This window comes from Zosterops lateralis (genome assembly GCF_965231275.1).
Source record: "Zosterops lateralis genome assembly, chromosome: Z".
Taxonomy (NCBI): Eukaryota; Metazoa; Chordata; class Aves; order Passeriformes; family Zosteropidae; genus Zosterops; species Zosterops lateralis.
The window spans coordinates 75,350,289-75,375,654 of record NC_139800.1 but is presented as its reverse complement, the minus strand read 5'-3'; the positions used below and the strand labels follow the sequence as shown (position 1 = coordinate 75,375,654).

General features: G+C 39.8%; 1 protein-coding gene across 1 annotated transcript in view; it reads left to right on the top strand.

Annotated features, from left to right (window-relative positions):
- Positions 1–24,556, top strand: part of VCAN (versican) — a 97,410-nt gene extending 72,854 nt beyond the window's left edge. Inside the window, exons 8-13 of the mRNA XM_083883894.1 lie at positions 500–613; positions 7,487–7,645; positions 8,867–8,949; positions 21,677–21,821; positions 22,325–22,507; positions 23,339–24,556. Of these exons, the coding sequence (XP_083740020.1) occupies positions 500–613; positions 7,487–7,645; positions 8,867–8,949; positions 21,677–21,821; positions 22,325–22,507; positions 23,339–23,469 (815 nt within the window). The 3' untranslated portion in view covers positions 23,470–24,556. The remainder of the gene's footprint in view (positions 1–499; positions 614–7,486; positions 7,646–8,866; positions 8,950–21,676; positions 21,822–22,324; positions 22,508–23,338) is intronic.
- The last annotated feature ends 810 nt before the right edge of the window (positions 24,557–25,366 follow it).

The window sequence follows — 25,366 nt, the reverse complement described above, 5'->3', positions numbered from 1 at the left end:
TTGCTCCAATTTAAAAGGTGAAGACGAGGTATTTTAGGAGCTAGAGGAGGCAGGGACAGACTTGCTATTTGTTTATGGTGCAAGACTATGAGTTCTATGATGTTTTGTCCTTATCTTGATAAGATTAGACAAGAAAGAAATGAGAAATGCAAACCAAGGAGATTCCAGAGCCTGATGCTCTGCAGACTGAAATTAGCAGTGTGTTTAATGCTACATGATAAGATTTCCAATATTTGAGTTTCATGAAGATATTTGAGGTCCCTGGTGATTAATGGGAATTTTTGTTGTACCAGGATCACACACACAAGTCAGATTTTCCACCAGGAGAATGCTGCATGGCATTCCTCTTTCTCATCCACACAGTGACCACTGGGATCTTTTGCAATGCTTCATTCTTCTGCTCTGAACTGCTCCCAGTCACCAGCCTGACTAAGGCTGCAGAACTTTCCCCTCCTGGGAGTTGGGTGGATGATGAAATCACTTTTATTTTCTGCTGCAGATATCGATGAGTGCCAGTCCAACCCGTGCCGGAATGGAGCCACATGCATTGATGGCCTCAACACCTTCACCTGCCTGTGCCTGCCCAGCTACATCGGGGCTCTCTGTGAGCAAGGTAAGGGGTGTCCCCTCACCTGTGCTGCTGGACACCCATTTCCAGCCCCAAATCCTTCTGCAGTGACAGGGCAGAGCCTCCTGAAAATGAGAAGTGAAAGAAACAAAAGTCTGTGGGAAGTCACCAGTGGTGAGGAGAGCTCCAAATTTTTGTTGGACTTCCCTGACTTGTGATTCAGGGGTTTTTTTTCCCATCTCTCACTTTGCACAAGCCCTATCCACATGCTAACCTGAGTGGAAGCTATGTTGCCACATACAAAATATAAACAGATATATGGGGCGATTTCTGTGTCAAAACAACAGCTCTCAGATTTTGCTTTTCAGCAACAGTTTTCAGGTGGTTCCAAGCCTGCTTGCTTATGCTGGCTTGCAGACTGGTGGGAAGACACATAATGGAGCTTTCTCATTACTGTAGTGATGCTTAATGAGTGGGAGCAGAGTTATTTTGTGGCTGAGTTTCTCTCTTAAAAAATTACATATGGCGTAAAAGACATAGTGGAACCCATAATTCCAAAAAATATTGGTGAGATGTAGGAATAGTTTAGTGAATAAAACAGATTGTATATTAGTCCTCTGAGGACCACAGCTTTGACAACTTCATCCCACAGTTTTTGAAATTATTTGTGCTGGGATTATTTTAGGAAAAGTAAATGCAGGATTATCATTACAAGGAGATTGTAAAAGGCTTTCTAAGCTGGACAACTGAAATAAGATTGAATATTGAAGTGCCTGTAGTTGTTAGAAAATTGCCTGCAAGAAACCCCACTTCATTTACAGGAAACATTAAGCAAGATGCTTACTCAATATGTGGGAGGAGGAATAGAGTAGCAACATTTGTTCTGTCAATAAAATTAATGAAGGCATTTCCTTGGGAAAAAGAAATGGTGTATTACAGTGTGCTTGCTAAACTTATGAAAATATTTTTTTCCTTTTCCTTCAAGCTGAATGATTTTGGTCACAGGTGAATGAACTAAACCTTTGGATTTGTTTAATTATTATTGTGTATTTCCATGTTTGTTTCTCAGCTTCAGTGAAGAGTGGTTTGCAAACTCTTCCACTCAACCTCTACAGATCTGTTTGTTAGAGATGAAAAATCTGCGAACTGGTCAGCTCCAGCATTTTTACTATTTAACCTTTCCAGCAGTGTGGCTAACCTTGTAACTTGAGAAGGCTCTCTGAATCTTTTCTCCCAAATTAAAAATTGACAGTATTTTCACACCAAAAGAAATAAATGTTCTCACTCCCTTCCTCCTCCCCTTCATTCCAGCAAATCTGTAGCAGTGAGTGACTCTGAGTGCCATGGTAGCTTTAAGCTGCTTTTTATGACCAACCTGAGAGTGTATTTTAGGTGGTTAATGGGAACATTTCCTAGTTTGTCAGTCAGAACTAGAGCTGTGCTCTCTCAGCTTTGGAATTTAAATTTCCTCCACTTAAAGTCCTGCAGTGGTTTGGGACTTGGGAAAAGGGTTTAGTGCCAAATTTCCATTCCACCAGACAAAATAAAACTGTGTTGGCGATTCAGACATGGTTGTCTGGCAAGCAGGCTTTATTTCAAGGCATCAGTCCTGACCTCACTAGATTTAAAGACCAGCCAGGTCGACAGAATGTGCACCTCAGTGCCACAGGAAAGGTGGTGCTCAGCACATGGAGATTATATTTTATTACTTTTTTTTTTTTTTTTAATTTCAAATAAATTATTCATTTTAGAAAGCTTAAAAAAAATTAGGCTGAAGGGTTTTCTTAGGCACAGTGCTGAGCATTCAAAATGCTGTGGGAGGGAATGGGAGCAGAGAGCATGCACTGCCTTTGGAAATGAAGGTCAGAGTAGGAGATCACCACATCTACACCCACTACTCTGGTGCAGAAGAAAATGCAGAGCTCAGAATTTCATCCAAATGCCCCTGTGGGACTGCTCTGGACTAAAGGATCCTTGACAGGGGTATCATGCTTGTGTCAGCATTTGGAGGGGAAGTGATCAGGGGACAGCACAGCTGCCTGTCAGGGACCTCTAGCAGGTGGTGAAGTTAAAGGAACCTTCTGAGTGATCTAGTCCAGACTGAGGCAAATCAGTCCTGAGGCTCAGGGAGCTGGAACTGGCTCCCTGACAGCCCTTCCTCTTGCCAGGTGGAAAGAGTTCAGCAATCTGAGCCCGGGAACATCTTCTTGAAGAGAGCTGAATTTGTCAGATGTTAGAAATAGTGCAGCTGAAACTTCATTGAAATGTTTGCCTTTAAACAAGATTGTTAGCTCAGTTAAGGCAGCAAACTTCTGATGCAGATGAGATTAAAAAGGGCAATATCCTCTTTTGCCCACCACCTCTATCTTTTCAAAGGAAAGATGCTTATTCTGCTTGTCACTTGCTGACATTTTAATACTGGCCCTTAAAATTCATAAATATCCCCAAAACATTTTTCCAAAGAGTGACAGGAGACTACAGTAAATCTTGGTGTGATTTTTTTTCTGGGACATCCATTGGTCTTTCCATTGTCATCCCTCTGTGAAAAGCCCTTATGACAACTCTCAGGAAATGGTAGAGACTTGCAATTTGAACCTCAGCTTTAAGGGCGAGTTCTCTTTAAGAGAATTGGATGAGCACCTCTGTGGATTTTCCTCTTCCTTCCTTGGCTGGCTAGAGTTTCCTTTTCTTTTTCTGTCCTAGCTGTGTCTACCTGCTCTCAAGGAATGTTTTAAGGTTTGGCTTGCTTGCAGCTGGACATGTGTGGAAAATGGCACGTGTCTGTTTGTAACAAGATGTGCCTCCTCAAGCAGCTGCTCTCTTCTAGGTTCTGAAAATAAAACAATTGTGGGTTTTAACCACTCTATCAGGAATCATGTGTTCTTATAACCCAAGTCCATTGTTTCAATGTCTCTGATTACTCCAGTCTCATCTAATTCCCTTTGTTCCCAGGGCTTGTTTGGTTGGGGTTGAAGTAGTTGAGAAGGACTCGGGGAAAAGATACTTTCTGAAAACAGATGGTCTCTTACTGATGTCTATCAGCTGAAAAGGGATTATTTTGGATAATTACTAGAGAAATGGTTTTCTCCTTGAGATATGTGGGCTAAGTGGCCTCCAGCATTTCCTCTTTAGCTGAAGGCCAAGAGTCACTGACAAAACTTACAGCTGAGTAAGACTCCCATTATGTTCTGTTACCTGTGTCAGTCTTTATTTCCTTTAAGCCTCTTCTGGAATTTCTTTAAAGGCAATGGACCTATTGTCAGCAGCTTTTGAAAAACCAGTACCTATTTTATGTATCAAACCTACAGAGAACTCTTTTTTAAATGCAGTATTTAGGGATGTTGTTACACATGTTCATTTGCAGTTAGAGAGAACAGAAGCTGTGAGATTAACTCCTTGCACACACCACTGAAAACCCCTGTAAATTGTCATAAACCCTAGATGAGCTATAAAGCACAACAAATATGGTGAACACTGTTTCAGTCTTTCCATCACATGCTGGAATAAGGTTACAGAAGTCTGTGACTGGCTACACAATGAATGTGAAGTACTGCATTCAATAAGTGCTTGCACCTACTCTGCTCACTGTGGTTGGGCCAGAAAATTTACAGTCACCTGCAATTAGTGTCTACTGGTTCAGTAAAGGCACTAAAATTTTATACCCATATGGAACTCTTTTACCTTTTTGTCACCCTTTCAGCTTTCTTAATTGAGTAAAGGTTGCACACTGAGGACAAAACTCTGCGAAGATGAAATGGTCCCTACAGTTTTATTTAACTGGTTTGCATTTTCCATCCTCTATCATCTGAAATCTTCCTTTCCCTATTCTTTTTTCCCTCTTCTCATCAACTCTCTCCTAAAAAAAACCCCAAAGCCAAACCCCAAAAATGCCAACAACAACAAAGACCAAAACCAAAATCCTCCAAAAAACAAACCTCAGAATCCCCAACCACTCCCCCAACCCTAAAGAAAAAAAATCCTCTTTTCCACTATCTAAAAACATCATGTGTTTTATAGCCATAATTTATTTTTTTATTTATTTTTAAAATTATTTTTATATTTTTTTATTATTATTATTATTATTTTAGGTTTGGGATACACACAGGTGCAGGAGGTATTTTTCCCTTTGTCAATGTTTGGCACCTTTTGCCTTAAGAAGAGAAATTGTGTTATTTGTAATTCATGTTCAGGCCATTATATCTAACTTTGTAAAAACAGTCCTCTCCATTTTGTCTTTTCAAGTCTCTTTGCCTCCCCAATGTGCCTTTCAGCAGATCTTCTCTCAAATCCTTCACTTCTTCTCTAGCAGAGGCATGGGAAGGCTTGATTAGAATAGCCTGGAAATCCTCTCTGACCACGTTTTTCTCAGCTCCTTGTTATTATCTGACTTGTTTCCTGTGGAACAAAGGACTCCCTGAACAAGATAAATAATAAAATCTTAAGTGCCTTCACAAAGGACATAGGTCTGTTAGTCAGCCTTGTGTGGTTAAACAAATGTTCTAAAAAGCCCAAGGCAGACTAAACTTTAAAAATTACCTAGATGCCAGAGATTAAAGCTGTGTCTGCAGCCTGCAACTCACACAGAATACAAAGAGGGAAAAGATAAAAAAACCCTAACAATTTGGTTATGTAGATTACATTCCTTTTGTCATATCTGGGATGACTCAAGGAACAAGCACTTTTCTACAGTTCAACTTCCTGGAAATATAAGGGAGATAATCAGTGTAAGCTTTATTATGCTTTTGCATTTGGAACATTTATGTCAATACTGAAGACTTTGGGGAAATTATTTTGATATCAGACTCCTAAGACAATGACTACATTATTAGTGTCAAATTCTGATAAGCCTCTGACACGATATGTTTGCACTTTGAAATTCATTTATGCACATGTAAAATCTAGTTTGTGTCATGGAGAATATAAAATCTTTCTTTGAAAAAAATAGACAATTTGATGTGTCAGGATGTAAATGGCCTCCTCTTGGTGTGAATTAAGAACCTGTGCTGTGAAAACCTGTTTTTTAGATGGTAGCAGCTCAAACCTAAGTAATCTCTTGGTTAAGGTATTTGTAACCATCAGCCCTTGGCATATACTGCAATATTTGGCTGTTTCTGTACTCAGGCAAAAAGAGCCCTTTTGGCCAAAGCATGTTATTGACCTCTGACTGCATTGACTTACTGAAAATGTGAAATCCGGTTTCCAGCCCAGAATTTCTCCATAACTCTGGAAAGGCTGGAACAATTTTCTTCAGACATCATTTTGCTTGGGGGACTGATAAAATTTTTTGGGAAGCGGCCGATTCCTGGTGGGTGGGTGGGTGGGGTGGGGGGGCCAGGCCTTGTGTTTCTGTTCCTCAGCATCCTGAGGCTCCTCAGAGTGAGCCACCCCATCCTGAGATAGCTGTGGCTGAAACACACTGTAATCTTGCGAAATGTCCTCTGTGATGCCATTGCATCTGTCACAGCTTGAAAGTTTTTGCCTTTCCTCTGTTGCTTCTCCTGCTCCTCCCTAAAGCTCCCTCTTATCACTGGCAAGTCCTTCCCATCCTCAAGCACAGCTCAGACACATTTAGACATCACTCTTGTTTTGTCCACGTTATTAATGCTGATTTTTTCCTGTGATTCATCCCTGCAGAAGCAAACTTGGAACTGAAACTCTTGTTTTTTGCCATCTGTTTACAGCTGCCTAACCTTGACAAAACCATTAACATCAAATCACGGGTTGTTCCTGTTCCAAGGCTTGTGTCTATTTCTCTTTGAGCTGAAAGGATATAGTGGTCAGTGTTTCTCTGGGATGCATTCTTATCAGCACTCTGCCTCATGCAAGCACAGACAACATGCGATTTCATTACTTTGTATTTCAGCTTTGCAAACCTCCTAACAAACTGATGCCTAAAGTTGACTTCATCAAGGAATATGGGTTTTAGGGGGGAGAATTTGGAGGCACGAGCTCAGAAAAATAATGTTGCAGCTTTGCTTCTGTGGGCTGAAAAATCACAATAATTTCCCTTCATATAGTTTTGAGTTATCAGTTTCTTCCAAACTTAAGTTAATACAGTCACTTGAAGAACCATTTGTCCTTGCAAGTAAAAAAACCCTGTCCCCACATACAGGATCAGAAAACTGGTGAAATGTAGGTTCACTGCAGTCCAACATCCAGTCATTTTATCCATCCAGGGTTGTGGATGAAGACATCCTCCTGAAATTTCCCAGATTCAGCTTAATTCAATCAAATTGGAAATCCACAAACTTTCCAGTTGCAATTGTATGCCTTAGATAAGTAATATTCTTGCAGTTCGTGCTGAAATTGTGTAAGCAGAACTACCTGAAAATGAGGTTTCAATGACGAGTGTGCAATTTTGCATGCCTTAACAGATGGGTTTTTCTCAAAGCTTTGTCCCACAGAAAATCTGTTAGTGCAGATGAGATGTGCCTGGGTTTGGTGCATTGACCAAACATACCTGGTTTTGGTGCACTTGTCAAACATTCCCAGTTTTGGTGCATTGATCAAACATTCCCACTTTTGGTGCATTGATGAAACATGCCTGGGTTTGGTGCATTGGTCAAACATTCTCAGTTTTGGTGCATTGATCAAATATTCCCACTTTTGGTGCATTGATCAAACATTCCCACTTTTGGTGCATTGATGAAACAATGCCTGGTTTTGGTGCACTGACCAAATGTTCCTGTTTTTAGTGCATTGACCAAACGTGCCTGGTTTTGGTGCATTGATGAAACACTCCCAGTTTTGGTGAAATTGATGTTTTGGTGCATTCATGAAACAACGCCTGGTTTTGGTGCACTGACCAAACGTGCCTGGTTTTGGTGCACCAATCAAACATGCCACATTCTAGTTACTTGATCCAAGGTGCCTGGTTTTGGGGCATTGACAGGGATGTGCTTTGTCTCTTTGCTGCAGACACGGAGACCTGTGACTACGGCTGGCACAAGTTCCAGGGGCAGTGCTACAAGTACTTTGCGCACCGGCGCACATGGGACACGGCTGAGCGGGAGTGCCGCCTGCAGGGAGCTCACTTGACCAGCATCCTGTCCCACGAGGAGCAGATCTTCGTCAACCGTGCGTACCCAACCGCCTTCCTCTGCCTCACATCTCGGGTGACACAGCTCCAGGGAGAGCTGAAGGTTTCAGGGAGTGTCCAAAGGAGGAGTGTGGAGATGGGAGGTGGTCTGGACACGAGCTGAGGTTACTTGGGAAGTTCATTTGGAGAAGACTGAGCTCAGACCTCATTATGGTCTCCAGCATTCTCTGAGGGGTATCTCTGATGTCTGCTCCCTGTGATGGGGACAGGACCTGAGGGAATAGCCTGAAGTTGTGTCAGGGAGGTTTATGTTTGATTTCAGAGTAAGTTTCTTTCCCCAGAATGTGCTGAGCACTGCCCAGGCTCCCCAGGAATGGGCACAGCCCCAAGGCTGCCAGAGCTCCAGGAGTATTTGGACACGGCTCCCAGGGATGCACAGGGGGGATTGTTGGGGTGTCTGTGAAAGGACAGGAGCTGGCCTGATGATCCTTGTGGGTCCCTTCCAGCTCAGAGTATTCTGTGACTCTAAACATGAGAGATCACTGAGGGTTCAGAACTGGTGAGCTCTCCTCCTCACCACTCAGCTTTTACATCTCCAACTTAAAACATACTTCTAGAATGTTTAAAAGGCACACTTTGTGTTACAAATGTTTACTTCTGCAATTAATACAAGTTCTCTATCACTATGAAGTTATTATTTGTTAAATAGAAAGTACTTTTTGGAGGGAGGGATGAAAACAGGAACTTTTGTTTTGGCATTGAAAGTTTTTGAAACCTTTTTTTTTTTGTGGAGACTCAAGGCATTTTGTGCATATGACATCAAACCAATGCCACTACATATCGTGTTAGTTAGGCATAAAGAAGTAGCTGCTGTGCTGTATTGCAAAATTTAGACAACACTGGTCACAGCTTAACCAAAACTTGAAAAATGTGGATTAGAATGTGTGATTTTAATTTTTTTTCCCTTTTTTTCCCCTCATAAGTTCTCAGGTAGGAAATTAATTCTCTTTGCCTTGGTAGACATCACCGAGAGTGAAGAGACGGAGTTGTTTAAAACTGTTAGATGAGAATCTGCATTCTTATACATGTCTCAAATTAAACCAAAACCCAAAAAAGACCCTCTAAACCAGTCATTAGCAAAAAGAGCAGAATAATATTAAGAACGGGATGTCTGATTCATTCTTCGTAAAATTATTTTCTTTGGTGATATCTCTTCCATTTATGGGAAAGTTAATAAAAATAACCTTCTGGTTCCCTAGGTATTGGCCATGACTACCAGTGGATTGGCCTCAATGACAAGATGTTTGAACGTGATTTCCGCTGGACTGATGGTAGCCCACTGGTAAGATGCCTTTGAGCTGAAATCACTGACTCATTTCTTTTTGTGGTGGCTTATTAAATTCCCACTAGCAATGAGGGAAGCTGCATTAAATAAAAATAAAATAAAATAAAATAAAATAAAATAAAATAAAATAAAATAAAATAAAATAAAATAAAATAATCCCTGTCACTAAATATAGACCCAAGCAAGGAGCCAGTAAATTCATTTTAGGACACCTGATATTTTGTGGTTTAGCTCTAAGGTCTTGTTCTTAGTTCCTGTTATTGTATATGTTGGAACTCTCAAAGGTTGCAAATAGAAATACTCAAAAATGCAAGACTGTGGTAATTTAAGAGTCTCTGCAGGAGCTGGTTTGTGATCTCCTTGCCTTGCGCAAGGCCACGTGTGGCAATTCTCCTCACTCACCAGGATGCATTTTTGGGTGATGATCTGGCATTCAAGCTCTTGCCTTTGCTGGGTCCCTGGAGTGCACAGAGGAGCCTCACAAGTATTTTTGGAGCCTGCTCTGTGTGGCAGCTCTGCAGCAGCCATCCTTAGCTGGTTCAGGAGGCCTGTAACCCATAATTCACCCATGATATTTCAAGATGCTGCTGATACCTCTCGCTGACTTAAAACAAAAGGGGAAATCAGCTGAAAGAGAGGGAAAACATCTTCACCCACCATCAACAAACCTAAATCAAAGAGCTGATGGACATAGGAAATACTCAAACTCTTCCCCATTCAAAATAATCTCTTCTGTAGGAGGAGCAGGTGATTTATTTGCTGTTGAGCACCCAGTGAAGAACATTACATTAAGGAAAAGTCCAAACTGGTTATTATTCTCCCTTCCAGTTGTGAACTTTTAAATCAGAGAGCATCTGGACACACCTGTTGTTGCTGCAGACCATGTGGCTGCAGCTGGTGTAGAAGGACACCTGGGGCAAGGCAGGCTTCATTTATTGCCATTTCATGTAAATAACCAGACCTTTAAAGTGCTCTGAAATGATTTATAAATGAGACATTTCTTGAGGACATGGCTCAAGAAATGGGTGGCAGGTGACAGCAAAGAGGGGTAGGAAGTGGGAGTGAAACTTTCTGTTGTCTCAAGACATCTGGAGTGGTACCAAGGCACCCATCAGTGATTCCAGATACTAAGTGTAAAATAGGATAAATGCTTATATATAAGCAAAGACAGAGTTGTTGTGCCACAGATGAATCACTCTGGTCTAGTGGAAGGCGTCCCTGCCCATGGTCCCTCCCAATCCAAACCATTTTATGATTCTACGAATTTGAGGAAAATTAAAATTAGAGCTGAGATTGTATTTTTTAAATTCAGGCTACTGACCGAATGGGGCATTATATTTTTACTGTAATTTTCAATTTTATGAAGTTAAGATATTCTAGGAACAGAGTGGTACCATCTGTCCAACAGATTTCTGTTTTGATTGATCTTTTTTTCCACCTTATTTTTCTTTCATTTTTAACAACTTCCCTCTGTCTCTTCCTTCGGAAACAATTTAGGTGTCTCTTGAAATCATTTATGTTCATTGCTTCAATAGATTTTCCTCATAACTTATTCCATATGGTTTCTGGATCCCATGGTTCTGAGCAGCTGCCTCATTTGTTCCTTTTTCCCTGGCTTTTAACTTATTTCTCATACTTTCTAACCACTCTTGTTGTTACAGTGATTTATTACTTCTCTAGTAAGTAATAGGAATGATAACATAATTAAATACATGCATCCAATCTATTTCCCTAGATGTCCTAAAATTGCATAAGTACTATGCAGGTAGAAAAATTGCCTCTTTTATGTGTGTGCAGGTAAGCAGAATTCATGATGGCTTTAAATGCATTAGTATAATTTGTTATCATAAAAATCAGAATTAATATACCAACATTCAGGTTCTAAATTGAATTTCTGAATTTAGAGGTGGCTCTTGCCTGTAGCCAAAATTTAAATAGCCTTGACATGTTTCATGTATCAGGATGCATCTGTACTCAGATGTTTCTAAATTTGTTTCCCAACTCTATGCACTCTCCAAAAAATATTATCTACCCATAATTCTATTCAACACTTCTGCCGTGGGGGAAAATTTGTCAAGCCTGCTGGGGATCCCCCTGATATCAGTTTTCTTGAAGATACTATCAGGAAAGTGATTGTGCAGCTACAAGTAGTGCACATTCATCTTTATCTTGATGCTTTGAATTTTCTCCAATAACAGCTTGTTTCAATCCAAAAAATCATGATTGCATGACTTTATGAAGTTCTATTGATTAAAAATAAACCCCTAACAGTTCTGATGCTTCGTAGACTTAAAAGAAAAAGCAAATTAACAACAACAACAACAACCACATCAAGACATGTCGTGGGTGACAAATTTGTCTTTATATGAATTTTCTTTCTGAGCCAAAAAAAGCCCCTAGAACTGGGTATTGGGAATGCTTGAAACACAGGCTCCACTACTGGAGGCACTGAAAAACGTTTATATGACTTTGGTACTCATTTCCCACCAACATAAGGAAACCAAAAGAAATATCTTTTTCCAGATATTTTATTGGCAATTTTGGGAAAGGGGATAAAATACCTTTTTTTTTTCTTTTTTTCTTTCTTTGCACCTAAAACGTTTTCCAGCCAATGGGTTCAATGGAAGGAAATCATTAATTTTTTGACATTTTCTGTCCCTGACAAGTTGTGTTTTTCCAGACATTTTTATACTGAGGCCAAGAGCCAGCCACCATTAAACATGATATTTGGGCAAAGCATGTAAATGAGAATATAGAATTAAGGGAAACCTACACTGAACCTAAAGTAGCCTTGACAGACTCTCAGCCCTTCTGAAAAAGTCTGTATAGATGCCTAATAGTGGACTACATATAGTCAGCCACTTTTGATAAGTTGGAATTCTTCCTTTTCCAACCCTATAGAAAATACTCTCCGTTAACAATTCATCAAAACCAGCCACAGCAGTCAACTCCCCCTCCCTGCCCCCCCAGAAAAAAACCACCCTGTATTCCTGTGCACATTTTTTTGTGCTTCAACTGGAATTTATGCTGAACTTGGAAAAATGATGCCAGTAAGCAAGTTTTGGAAAAGATGAAGAGTGATCTTGTAAATTCACACTCTGGCCCTCAGAATTCCTGGAGGAAAATGTTGGTGTCTTGAATAATGAAGCAAGTACAACCAAAATTTAGTGAGAAAGTAAGAAATAGTATTGAATTATTTTCAGCTCACATGACTTTTGTCCATATTTGCATTGAGTCTACCTATTTTCCATTAAAAAAAAAAAGCCCAAAACTCTTAGGACAAGAAAAATTATCCTAACAAAATAGAAATAGGCCCCACTTCTAAATCACAATATTGGAGGTTCTGCTCCTGAATAGAAAACTTGAGGAAGCTTTTTGATCTACCTCACTGAAATGTCTGATATATCATTATCTGTGATATTTCAAAGTGGGGGAGTTGGCAAGTTTATTTCTTAACTGTAAAGTGGTTTTAATTCAAAGCTAGTCATCAGTTTCCTGCCTTTCAGGCAAAATAGCACAATCTTGTCCAGATAAAGCCACACCATCTGCTGGTAAAATACACATTTTCAGCTTGTTGCACCCACAACGAGCAACCCAAACACAAGTTTCTTGTGGGCTTGAGAAGAGCAAAATGACTTGAATAAAGTGATTGTGTCCCACCTATCATACCATAAAGTTTAGCTTTATTGTCAGCCCAGGTGGCATTTTTCATAAAGAAAAGTGTTTTCAGGTAACTGGTCTATCATTACAGGATATTTTTTGACCAGATGAATTTGCTTATATTTGTCTTTCTTTTTTTGAATTTTCTTTAAAAACAAATTGGGATGTTCTTGGCTAAAGCCAGAACTTATCTTCAAAGTGCTCCTTGGCTAAGCTTAGGGCACATTGTCCAATAAGCAGAATAAAATAGGCTGTAATTACAGTAAGCTGTGGGATCCAATGGCTGCTCACATGTATCTGGGTTTTTTTTCTGATTTGCAGTGCTGTTTCTGGGTGGCAGGGAGCAATCTTTTCTATCTCATCTACATTATGTCCCTGCTATCTCTCTCTCTCTCTCTCTCTCTTTTATTTATTTATTTATTTATTTATTTATTTATTTATTTATTTTTTAATTCCTCTTTTTAAAATTTTTTTTCTGTTTTTGAAAGAAAGAACTTTTCAGTGGTTCCATTGGTTGAGAGAGATGGAATTCATGTTCTGGAGCTGATAAGGCACACAACAAAACAATTTTCAGGACAAAATAATAACAACACATTTTTTTATATGAATGGCAAGGAGTTGTTGGACCTTTCCTTTTTAAGGGAAAGGAGTTGTCGGCAGCTGTGCTAGTGCAGCACAAAAAGTGTGTGTCCTTTCAGGAAACCCAGATCCTCACGTGTGGGGCAAGTTCACTGAGAGCTGGAGGTGAAGGGCCACTGCCACCACCCTGGGCTGGGACCGGGAGCATCACCTCAGGTTGTGTGGACGAGCAGGAAGCTGCAAACTTTGGCAAATCTGCCTGCTCCCTGATTTCAGATAATTTGTTCCAAAAGTGATGGTGGTGAGAGCAGGCCCTGAGGTGTGTTCAGAAAACTCACAGCACCCCAGTTCTTTTAGAGCTTTGTTATTCATTACTTCTTGAAAATCAAGCCAATTTCTGTTCAAGACATTTCAGGTATGATTATGTTGATAGATTCAAGAGGCAGGAGAGAATAATATAGTGTTTTTTAGAGCATGTTTTGCTAGCTCTGCTTTTCTTCTGTTCAGGGTAGCTATAGGGCTGTTTGCTTTAGTGTAGGAGAACATTATTTTCCCTCTGATTTACATTCTACAGTGCAATGAAAATCACTATATGTAGTCTTTTATTTACATTTAGAAAATTAGAGAATCTAAATTGTTCTTGCACTTTACTGTAGACTTTTCTCCCAGCATTTCTCTAACAGCAAACAACTATTTTAAGTGTGTATCAAGGACAATCTTCATCCCACAATTATCTATAAGAATAAGCAGTAAAAGCAAACATATTTGGGAAAAAACATGGTAATGCAGGAGAAGGAAGCAAGGCCCAAACACTCACACAACTGTGTGAGCAGAGGAATTTGCCTACTTGGATTTTTTTATACTTTAAATGTGATGCAATACAAACTGCAGAACAACAAAACTTACGTTATCAGCAGAGGCATTTAATAATTGATCAAAGGGAGAGAGGACACAACAGGACGCTTGAAAATACGCCAGAGAAATTGAATTTAAATAATTCACTTAGCTCTGTGAATGGTAACTTTCACAGATGTAAAGCACACCCATCCAAACAGAAAAAAAAAAAAAAAAAAAGAAAAAGAAAAAAGAAAAAAAAAATCTGGTGTTGCTTTTGGCAGCTCCCCCTTTGTGTTTGCTAAGGACCCTTGTGAGCAGACACACCAGACAAGGAGCCCTTTGGAGCTATTCATGTTATGGATTAAACACATACAGCAACTTGGGGCTGTGCCCAGGGCCCCCCTCCCCACGAGGGGGGTTATTCACATCCCCTGGAAAATGCTGCTGATAATTAGTGCTTTGTAAGGTGGTGAGCTCACTGCCATTACATAAGATTAGTGCTGTAATAAGGAGCTGGCCAGTGTCTGTGGCCAGATTGTCTGTCACTGGGAGAATACTGCCAACCAGGAAAAGGAACGGGGCATATTGCCACTTTTAAAGCTGTCCAGAGACCCTGCCTTGGTTTTTCCTCTCCTTCAGCACAGGGGCGTTTATGCTTCGTGTTCTGCAAAGCTGGTTCCTCAGGTTGTCAGTGTTAGGTAGCTATATTAAATAAAAAAAACTTTTAAAACTTTTAAAAAAATAAAGGAAAACAATCCAGAAGCTTAATTCTGGCGAAAGCAAAGCTCTCTCTTTTCCTTCCTTTATTGCTTGGTGAATCAGAAGGCTTTAACTTGAGCAAATCTGTAACTGCACCCCTCTCAGAAAGAGTAACTTCATTGAACACACACACACAGAAAAAACCCAAAACCTTCAAAAGGCTTGGAGTATTGTACTGAAGGAGCCTGCCTCTGAGGGTTAAGTAAAGCAAACAAACTAAAAAAGTGCTGTAGTCAGCTGCAAACAAAAAGCTCATTGTGCCCATGTCCCACAGGATCCTTGGAGAAGGAGATTTTAAACCTACCAAATGTTTTGGTTCTGTGCTGCAGTCAGTCATTATGGCCTCTTTTTAAGATGCTCATTTGACCCATGTTTAAATGGAGGAGAACTATATACTGTTATTAATGACAGGTATATTTTTGGTTCAGGATGTCATAACGAGGGCCTCTCGAACAAAGTGGGGTTTTGTCTTGTTTTTACCAGGGGGTCAGCAGTTACTTCAGAGACTTGTTACTGTTGGGCTGAAATTACTCGTTTCTCTGGGCTAAAATTCTTGGACAGCTTCAAACCTGCAGTAATTGTTGACAAAGTGCAGGATTTTTTTTTTTTTTTTTTTTTTTTTTTTTTTTTTTTTTTTTTTTTTTTTTTTTTTTTTAAATTTTATTTTTTTTCCCAGCGGCTCTCCTGGTAGCTGTGCACAAAAATTAAATCACACCACACACAATTTGCATCACGCTGCTAATATATATTCATGTCAAAGTGACTCCAAAACAAACATGAATTACACCAAACCAGCACTTACCACCCTACTTTCTTTGCCACACATTTTTAACATGATTTCTCAGCTGCTAAAGTGACTTCTGAGAACCCATCACGCACAGCACACCCTCAAAATTGAACTGTACAGTGTGCGACGAAAGCTACTATTCTGAAATCAAAACATGGTAATGAGCAGGTGAAAGTCTACGGCTTCATTTAGCTTTGAAAGAGTTAAAGAAGGAGTCGCCTTTTCGGAATAATTACAATTTTGGAGCACTCTGGGCTTTGGAGAAAGTAGACAGCGTCACCTAGTGGGCGTTTTACTGCCGTGCTCACCATTTTCTGCTTCTCATGGAAAAATGGTCATTCAATGGTACTGTTTTAAAAACATCTCCTCCACCATACGATCATTTCTTCCCAAAACTGTAGGCCTGATGGTGCTTTTATATTTCAGTTTCGTCAAGTAGCAGGTTTTCCACTGGTCGAATTTCAATTAATTAGATTTCTTTCCCAAATTATTTCTTTTTGCAGACACCTCTTCCTGCTTATTCAATCTGCAATCCCTTCTTGTTGATACCTATAGATGTACACAAATGTATGTTTTCTAGAGTCCCTTTCTTTTTTGCAAACTGCTGCACAGGACTCAAAAAGTTTTTCAATGCATTCCATCTCTCTGTTACCAGAAAACCCAACCCCTGCAAGTGAAATCTTTTGCAGAAGCACTTAGCAAAGCTCCTCCTGGGAGTTTGTCTTGCTCACAGTGTGACTCAGTCATGGGAAGTGTTGGGTTCCTGCCTGGTCCAAACCCTGCCAGTTTCCCAAATCCTATGCAAATAAAACTCAGATTAGGAGCTAAAGGGAAGGCATTCGACCAGAACCTAAAAAAAAAATCAGGATTGCTACGTGATTTTTGTGTGTACTTGTGGATTGTCTTCAAATTGATTTGCGTTTCTGCCAGCAAAGATTTATGTACACACTTGGTTGCTCCTTCAGGCAATTATTTTAGCATCTGTCTGAATCCTTCATGTGATCTTCCCTGTGATCATCCCCCTTAAGGCATAACCCATGCCTTTAAATCAAGGTGTGTGCTTAAGCTCTCACTAAATGTAGTTTTTAACCTCCAGAGTGCTTTTGATGAGTTCTGTCAGACTGCTTCCATTTGTAAAATTAAACAGAAAAATCCTTTGCAGGACTGGAGGAAATTTCAGTGGAACAGAGCTTGCACTATAAGATAACTTATTGTCTTTCCCACGTAAAAATGCATTTTAATACTATGTGACCTTAATGGAGGTACTTCATTGCCAAATCTTCACAGAAATCTGGTTGAGTTTTTTTTTCTATGGAAAAGAAATGCAATCCTGTTTAAACTTTCCAAGTGTCTCGTGTAAGAGCATCAGTGCTGTACACCCACATTAGTCAGAAATGAGGATTTCCTGGACTGATGCATGTGCTCATTGTAACCTCGTGCTGATCTTGTTGAAGTTCAGCCACCGAGTAATTCCCGAGACTCACTGTAAGTGAGATGTAATTTTTACTTAAACTGTCCAATTATAACAACCCCCACAGTGAGGGACTCATTCAGGACCTTTCCTGATAAAGATGTCTAAGACTTTGTCTGCTATTGTGTTGGGAAATTAAAAAAAAAGAAAAAAAAGAAAAAAAAAAAAAAGAAAAGCGTATTCCTGTTCTTATCAGAACTATGGCAAGAGAAGAAAAGGGTGATAGTAAGGTTTGCAATAGTGGTTTCAGCTTAGTGATAAATACCAGGCAGGAAATGTTGCTTCACTTCTAGATGAAATGCCACAGAAAGTCCAGCCAGTCTCTACCTCTTCCATTGTTGTTTTTTTTTTTCTTTAATTTGCCTCATTAGCCTTGCATTAAGGAGGAATCAGATAGGGAAGTAGCCAGAACGAAAGAAAATAAAAATCACAACTACAAGCTCCAAAAAGTGCCAAGACACGTTTTTAAAGACAGCTTATTTAAACATGCTGAAAACATGTTTCCGTTCCCCAGAAGGAAAAGCCTTAACCTGTAAATCTCAACAGATGTATTTCAAGTAAATTATTTCCTAGATTTAGTCATGTGCAGAAGATTACTGGCCTTTACACAATACCGAGATCAAGCAGTAAAGTTTTGTTGGGATCAGTGGTTTTTTATGTGCTTCTTAAACACAATGCTTGTTGGCTATTTTGGGATGTAAATCTGGGCAATTGATTTCAGGCACTTGATGAGCCTTTTGGAGATAAAGGAATGGCTGAAATTTCCACAGGAGCATCTCAAAGCTGAGATACTCCTGGATTCACCTGGGTAGTGCAAGCAGCTGAAAGAGCTGAGTGGATTCACCATTAATAAGGAAATGAGCCATCAAGAAAGGCTCCTTATCTGAGAATTTAAATAATTGATCTCTCACGAGATGGTATCTTGTCCATGATGGGAAGATTATGCACCTGTTTAATTAGCAGCCACCAGAATGAGAATAGGTAGTGACTGGCTAATAACCTTTTCTGCTTTAAAACTCTTGCTATAGTCCTGGCTTTTTAAACTCATTTTCTGTGACAAGTCAGTCTGCCACCCGACAGACTGTGAGTTTATGCAGTGCCATATAAGGAAATCCTCCCCAAAAATATGGAACTTAAGAAAAGGTCCACATGGGCTTTTGAAGCCATCATTTGCAAACTCCTACTGTGAGGCAAGAGAATACATTTCCCCTGTTTTGTGGGCTGTGAGCAGCCAGCCAAGTGCATTATCTAGTGCCATAGAGGAAGCCTGAGGGTCTGAATCCCAAGTCAGCTCCAGCTCTAAGTCATGACCATCCACACTCTGCAGGAAAATTTTCAGGGCTTTTAACAGAGAAAGCCAGAACAAAGGAATCCTATATGACAGAGAAGGCTTTGATTTCAACAATAAAACCGAAAAAGTACAAGTAAGATGAACTAGTTGTTACAGTATAATTAAAAGCATAAAGAGTATAAACTCCACTTTTCATCCTGAAATGATGGTCAAGCAGACTCCCCAAGGACCAAATGAAGGTACAGGGACCAAACTCCTGTCCCTGGGGCTGGATTGTCACCTGCAGTCACCTGATTACACAGAAACCTCAGGTTTTTTGAGGAAAAGTTCCCAACCACCATGGAGCGTGTTGAGAGCTTTGCAGAGTGGGTGGTGCTGTGGTGTCTGTCTGAGACTGAGGTCTGTGCTTGATCAAGGACGAGTGGTGGTAAATAACACAGAGAATAAAAAATTTCAGCTGATTTTGGTATCAGCTGGACAGAGATTGGAGCAACTTTGTCTGGTGGAAGGTGTCCCTGCCTATGGCAGGGGGTGGGATTGGATGATTTTAAAGATTTCAACCCAAACCATTCTGAGATTCTGTGGTTGCTCTGGGCCTCCTTCTCCACAGCCACCTCAGCTGGAGGACAAGTGTGGTCAGCCAAACCTCCTCTGAAGTACATTTTGAGTCTTGTACATAATTAGGATTATATTTCCAGAAATGTACATTCTAGAAGGGCTTTGCATTTTAATATGGAGAAAAAATTCATGTTTGTTGTGATAATGTTGCTTAAAAAACAGAGTAGTGATGGTGTTAGGTCACTCTGTGTGTATGAATATTTCTGAAAAGGACTAAAAACCTTACAGCAACTTTTCTTCCACGTATTCACTAAGTATTTGATTCTATTTAGGTTTTGTCTTATGAACGATACAGCCAAGAGCATTGCCAAAAGTTTTTTCCCATTAATTTTTTGCTGACAGGTTTACTGGAGATGCTGCAGTCATCCAGATCTACAATAGTGAAAACCAGATTCATGCCTATGCTCATGCAAAGATTTAATTCATAAGAGAAAAGCAAAATATTAGTTTATTTGTCTAGTAGCCTATTCCACTCAGATTGTGAGAATCTCCTTGTATCATTATCCCATTATCAGTGTCTAAATAAGGAATTGAAAAACTACAGAGGGGCTGGGTGGAGACCTAAGAAAGCAATTCAGCAGTCTGGAACTTCCTCTGCTAAGCAATTCTGGCACCAGACCCAGGCAAAATCAGAGCTCCTCAGCCAAAATAAATCTGTGCAATGATGATATCAGATGTGAGGTAACAGCAAGTCATGCTGGAGGATATCAGACATTCTTGAACAAACCACAGGGCCTAGATGTAATACTTTGCCACTACACTGCAGCCCTGCCAGTTAAGCAAGCACAAGTTTTGGAATCATTTTGGGAAGACAAGTAAGAGAATATAGAGTCTGTGTGCTGAGGGTGGGAGCTGGCAGGCTGCTGAGCACCTCCAGCTCACACACCCCCAATAGCCACTAAATATCCTTCATTCCCACACTCTCATCCCTATGGAAGCAATCAGCTCTGCAGTATCACTTCCACAAAAAACAGCTGCAAGTCTTGTTGAAATCTTTCCTTGGCTCTCAGGACACGATTGATGAAACTTTCTGCCACTAACCTTACATTTTTTCTTTAATTTTTAATTTTTATGTGTATCTAGGCACATGTTCTTGAAAGCGAATGGATTCTAGACTTGAGTAAACAAATTGGTGTGCACTGTAATTTAGGGCTGTTAAACACTGAAAAGTTGAGATGGAGTTAATTTAGTTCCAGATGAAAAGGGGGATGTTTTATTAGAGGTAATAAATTCAGTGCAGAACAAATTTATTCAGACTGTGCTGGTTAAATTGCCTAGATAATTAAAACCTATGATGGGTAAGATGACACGTGGTAGGAAAAGGTTAAGTATTTAACTCATTTTCCTTTCATAGTTTGATTCATTGTAAGGTAAATACTACTTGTGTGGGGTATGTTAGCTTTATTTCTAAAATGCGTTCACCCAGGCAGTGAATAGGGGTTATTTCACAAAGTTAAGAAAATAGAAAGGTAAACTTATATGACATTTATATGGGCCAGCTCTAGTCAGAAAGATGTAAGCACTGAGAAAAATATAAGCACTGTAGAAACTGTGTCATTTTGCCCATACATGGGGCTAGCTGCCTGGTTAATGTCTGGCATTTATGTGAATTCCAGTTCTTACAGATATCTATTTTTATCCTTCCTTAAATTCTTCCTGGAGTGACACAACAGAAATCCCAGAGAAAATCATTAGGAGTGGTTTCCAAATATTCTCTCACTTTTCTTGACATAACATTATGCAAATCTCAGATGCCTGTTCTTTGTTTGGGAACAATGTGAGGGACAATTCCACCTCTGCTGGCTGCCAGGACAGGAGGCTGTATGTCCCCTGAAAAGAAATGCTGCATAAATTTTAATCAGTCTGACAAAAGTGTTGCTACTTTTCCTGCTGAATGATTGTGAAAACAGACTGATTCCTCCTGAATTTTCATCCTCAAATGACATTGTGCTGGTATTTCCCAGCCATTTGAAGGTTCTTTTGTGAGTTTGTTTGTTTTGCACATACCAAACCCCATATTTCTACTTCTAAAAGTAGTGGATTTTGAAAAAGCACTTTCTGCTTTTATGCACATATTTTCATAGATGTTTGAGGCTGGTTTCTCAACAGAGGGCAGAATTTGAATCACTGTTTCTAAAGCTGAGAGGCTGCTGACTGGGCTCAGTCTGCCATCTAGCATTTTTAGTGGAAACACCAATCTCCGGTGGTTTTTGGGGGACACATTCTGATCCTTTCACTTACTTTGCACCTAATTCTGCATGTCCTCCTGTCAAATGACTTCGTTAACTGAATGAAGTCATCCAATGTCATAAATAATCCAAGTCTGAGAAGTTAGTCTGTAATTTCTCACTTAGTAGATGTGCACTAATGAGGGTCATGGGCTATTTATTCTATTTTCTTGCATTATACTTCATGACATTTATGTAGGAAAGTGTTTTTGACACACTTAGGATCCAGTTTCCCTTGTGTCTCTTTTTTTGTTCACCTGACATCAGTTTACAGTAATTGAGAAGTTAGAGCAGAATATTTTCCCCCTTGAGATAACCTTTAATATGGTGGGAGGATATAAATCTGCCTTTGTTTAGCCAATGCTAAACATGTTTAGCCACCCTGAATTAAACTGTTGAGACTGCTTTTCACCACAGGTGATATCATGTGCTCTGTTGTTAATGTAAATATTCCCCAGCACTGGGAATGATGGTTTTGCTTCTTTTTTCTGCAGCAATATGAGAACTGGAGACCAAACCAGCCAGACAGCTTCTTTTCTGCTGGAGAAGACTGTGTTGTCATAATCTGGCATGAGAATGGGCAGTGGAATGATGTCCCATGCAATTATCACCTTACTTATACCTGCAAGAAAGGAACAGGTACAAACTTTGCAGTGACAAAAGCATTACTTGCTAAATTGCCATTCAATATTTTTTACTATATTCTCTGGATCTTGATGGATCTATTAGTTTTCAGTCCTTTTGAACAGCCTGTCACTGAGGATGACACAAAGAGTCCTGAAAAAAGGACTTTTTTGCTTAAATACTTGTAGTAACTTCACTGCTTTTCAGGTTTCTGAAAAACAACTTCTTCGCAGGAGTATGCCAACTTTTTGAATAGAATTTACATTTAGAATTTAAACCAAAAAGGCAATACTGACCATAATATCTGCCATTTTCCGATTTCCATCACTATTGGTTTTGGTTTACAAGACTGGAGATCTACAGGGCAGACTGGTCCCCCTGTACTTGTCTGGATGCTCCTCTTGGGAGTCCAGCTGAGGTCCCTTGTCTCCTTCCCTTAGCCAGGGCTCAGAGGCCAGTCCCAGTTCAGATTGGGCTTACAAATGGAAGTTTTAGATGATGCTCTCTCTTACTTCCAGTGGCTTGTGGCCAGCCTCCTGTCGTGGAAAATGCAAAGACCTTTGGGAAGATGAAGCCTCGTTATGAGATCAACTCCCTCATCAGATACCACTGCAAGGATGGTTTCATCCAGCGCCACATCCCAACCATCCGCTGCCAGGGGAACGGGCGATGGGATATGCCCAAAATTACTTGCATGAATCGTGAGTTCTCTGAAAGCAAACCAATGACAAATCCCAGGCTAAGATAAATAAGAAATGAATGTGTATTTTAAGAGAGGAGCAAATCTGGCAGGACAGATTATGGCAAAAAAACCCACAAAGCCTCCAAAACTAATGGAAATTTTCCTCTTCTGTTTCTACTCATGCCTTGGAGTGGCTACCTAGAACAGAGGCTAGACAAGATTGAGAGAATAAAGTGGGTATTTATTAAAGGCCTTCAATAGATACACCTTGGGCAGTCAGAAGCCTCCCAGAGGCTACACCCAAGATGGATGATGGTCACTAGTTTTGCAGACAATTAATAAGTTTGGTCCATTTACATATCAGGGGTTAATCCTCCAATTTCAGCTTCAGGTAATGAAGTCATTTACTCCCAGTTTGCTTCTCCCAATTTACTTTTGTTTATACTGTTTGGGGCCCAAGGCTGTAGGGTATCCTTGAATTTCAGGCCTAGCAGAGTTGTTTTGTCTGCCCAAAATGTAAAGACAGTTCACTAACACTTTATGTGGAATTTAGAGACATACGCTAATGCAGTACAGGATTTGAAAAATACGAAGGCTAAAATCCTAAGGCATCACTACAGAAGGCATTATTTTAAAGTTAGGAAATCCTGGAGTCAACAGGTTCCTAATAATGCTAATGGTTCTTTCTGCAGCTGTCTGTGTGCCTGTAACACTGCCACAGCTGCCGTTAACCCTGTAATTAACCAACAGTAAAGGAAACTGTGTTGTGAAGTGTAGCCACCCCATTCACAGTTTAATTTTAAGCAAATTTCCCTTTTTTTTTCCCTTCCCTCCTCCCTTCTCCCTGCAGCCTCCACATACCAAAGGACTTACTCTAAGAAATACTACTACAAACACTCCTCATCAGGCAAGGGGACATCGTTAAACTCATCCAAGCACTACCACCGCTGGATCAGGACGTGGCAGGACTCGAGGCGCTGAGAGCTAAATGGTGAATTGGGGATTTCCACCATTTCAGCCAAAGTCATAACTTTCTGTGCCTTTTTCTATCACTTTTAGGAGTATTATCGAATTGTTTTGAAACTATGGACTGCAGTATTCACGACGCATTTTGCAAAAAAAAAAAGGAAAAAAATAAAAATTACGGTGTTTATCAGAAAATTTAAGAAATAAATAAAAAAGAGGAGAAGTGCTTATGGGGATAAAAGGAAACCATTTCCAGCCTATAAAAATTATTAGTTTTCTATATGCCATCGGTGTGGACCATTTTATGATATGTACCAGCCTTCTGCAATATTTAAACAGCTCAATTTTAGCACCAATGAAAATGTAAATAAGATGATTTTAATGTTGTTTGACTGTGTGTTGTTTTTAAAATCCTGTATATAAAATGAAAAGTCACACTAATTTCAGGCATATTTATGGTTAGAACGGCCTCAGAGGTCTTCAGTCATTTATGACGTTGTTTCTGTGTTGTTTACCTAGGCTGGAAATGGTTGAAATAAAGACTTCACTGACTGAAATTTGCAATTATCAGGTGAAGATAAACACAAAAGTGACATGACTTTTTTTTTTTTTTTTTTTTTTTTTTTTTTTTTTTTTTTTAAATGGGAACTGTGCCAATTCCCACCCAAGGTACAGTTTGTGTCCCAAGAGATTAAAAGTTTAGACAGAGCACATAAAAGTGGCACAAAGCATCAGCTTAGGGACTGCAATACGGAACCTTTTTTCTGCTCTCCATTCCAGCTTCAGCACACCTGAGAAAGGTCTGCATGGAGGAGTTGTGTATGACAAGGAGAGCCAGTAAAATTCCAAGTGCTAATACATTAACTTTATCAACCAGGGCCACTTTTTCTTTACTTTTTTTTTTTAAGGAAAAAAAAAGGAAAAAAAATTACTTTCATGATATTAACCACAAGGTCTATATTACAGGTCTCTGCATTCTAAAATGGAGGTAGACCTGGTGTTTGGGGGATTTTTTTTTTTTTTGTAGAAAACAAACAAAAATCAAAAAAGTAAATAATTTTGTATATATAACCATTTTTTAATCTTTTTATAAAGTAATGAATGTTTGTGTATGAATGCTGCAGCTGTGAAGCGTACATAAATAAATGAAGTAAGCCATACTGATTTAATTTATTGGATGTTATTTTACCCATACAAAGAATACTCAAAGAGCTCACTAGTGCAGTATTGGCCCCTGAGCTCCACTTTTGGAACCATCTTTCAGTTCAGCTTGCTCTTTTTACCCAGAGAACAAAAATTCCTGCTAATCAGGATAATTTGTTTGCGGCTAGATGGGTGAGAACTGCGTGTGACATACAGAAGAATCAGGATCTTGGCTTTCTCTAAAGAAGTGTGTGCACAGATTGGTTCTAGGTTGTAGTTTGGTGCAGTGTGTACGTAGGAGTTTTCTGTTATGATTTCTTTCCCTGGTCAGTGCTGCCACTGGCCTTGATGTGTACAGTGAGTGTAGGAGGTGATGTTTCAAACGGCCTCTCCATGGAAAGGACTGTTATTCCTGCAAAGTGCCTTGCACACCTTTGGGCACAGGACACAAAACACAAAAATGTTTAAAAAAAAAAGGAAAAAACTAATAATAAATAAATAAAAAAAAAAAGGTGAAAGTAAAATAAAGTTACTTAGGATGTACCTTTTAAAGTAACATGAGAAACACACAGAGGCACGAGGTTTACACCTTTGTGTTCGCGTGGGGTTGTGATGGGGGAAAAAAAACTGAGAGGGAAAGGAGAAGAACTGAAACCCAGCCAACATGGCAGAGCTGTCCGCAGAGTTGGGAGCCAAAACCAGAGTTCAGACAACATCCCCTGGCCCTGAGGAATGGCAGAGGCTGCTCCCCACCCTCGTGGCGAGGCGT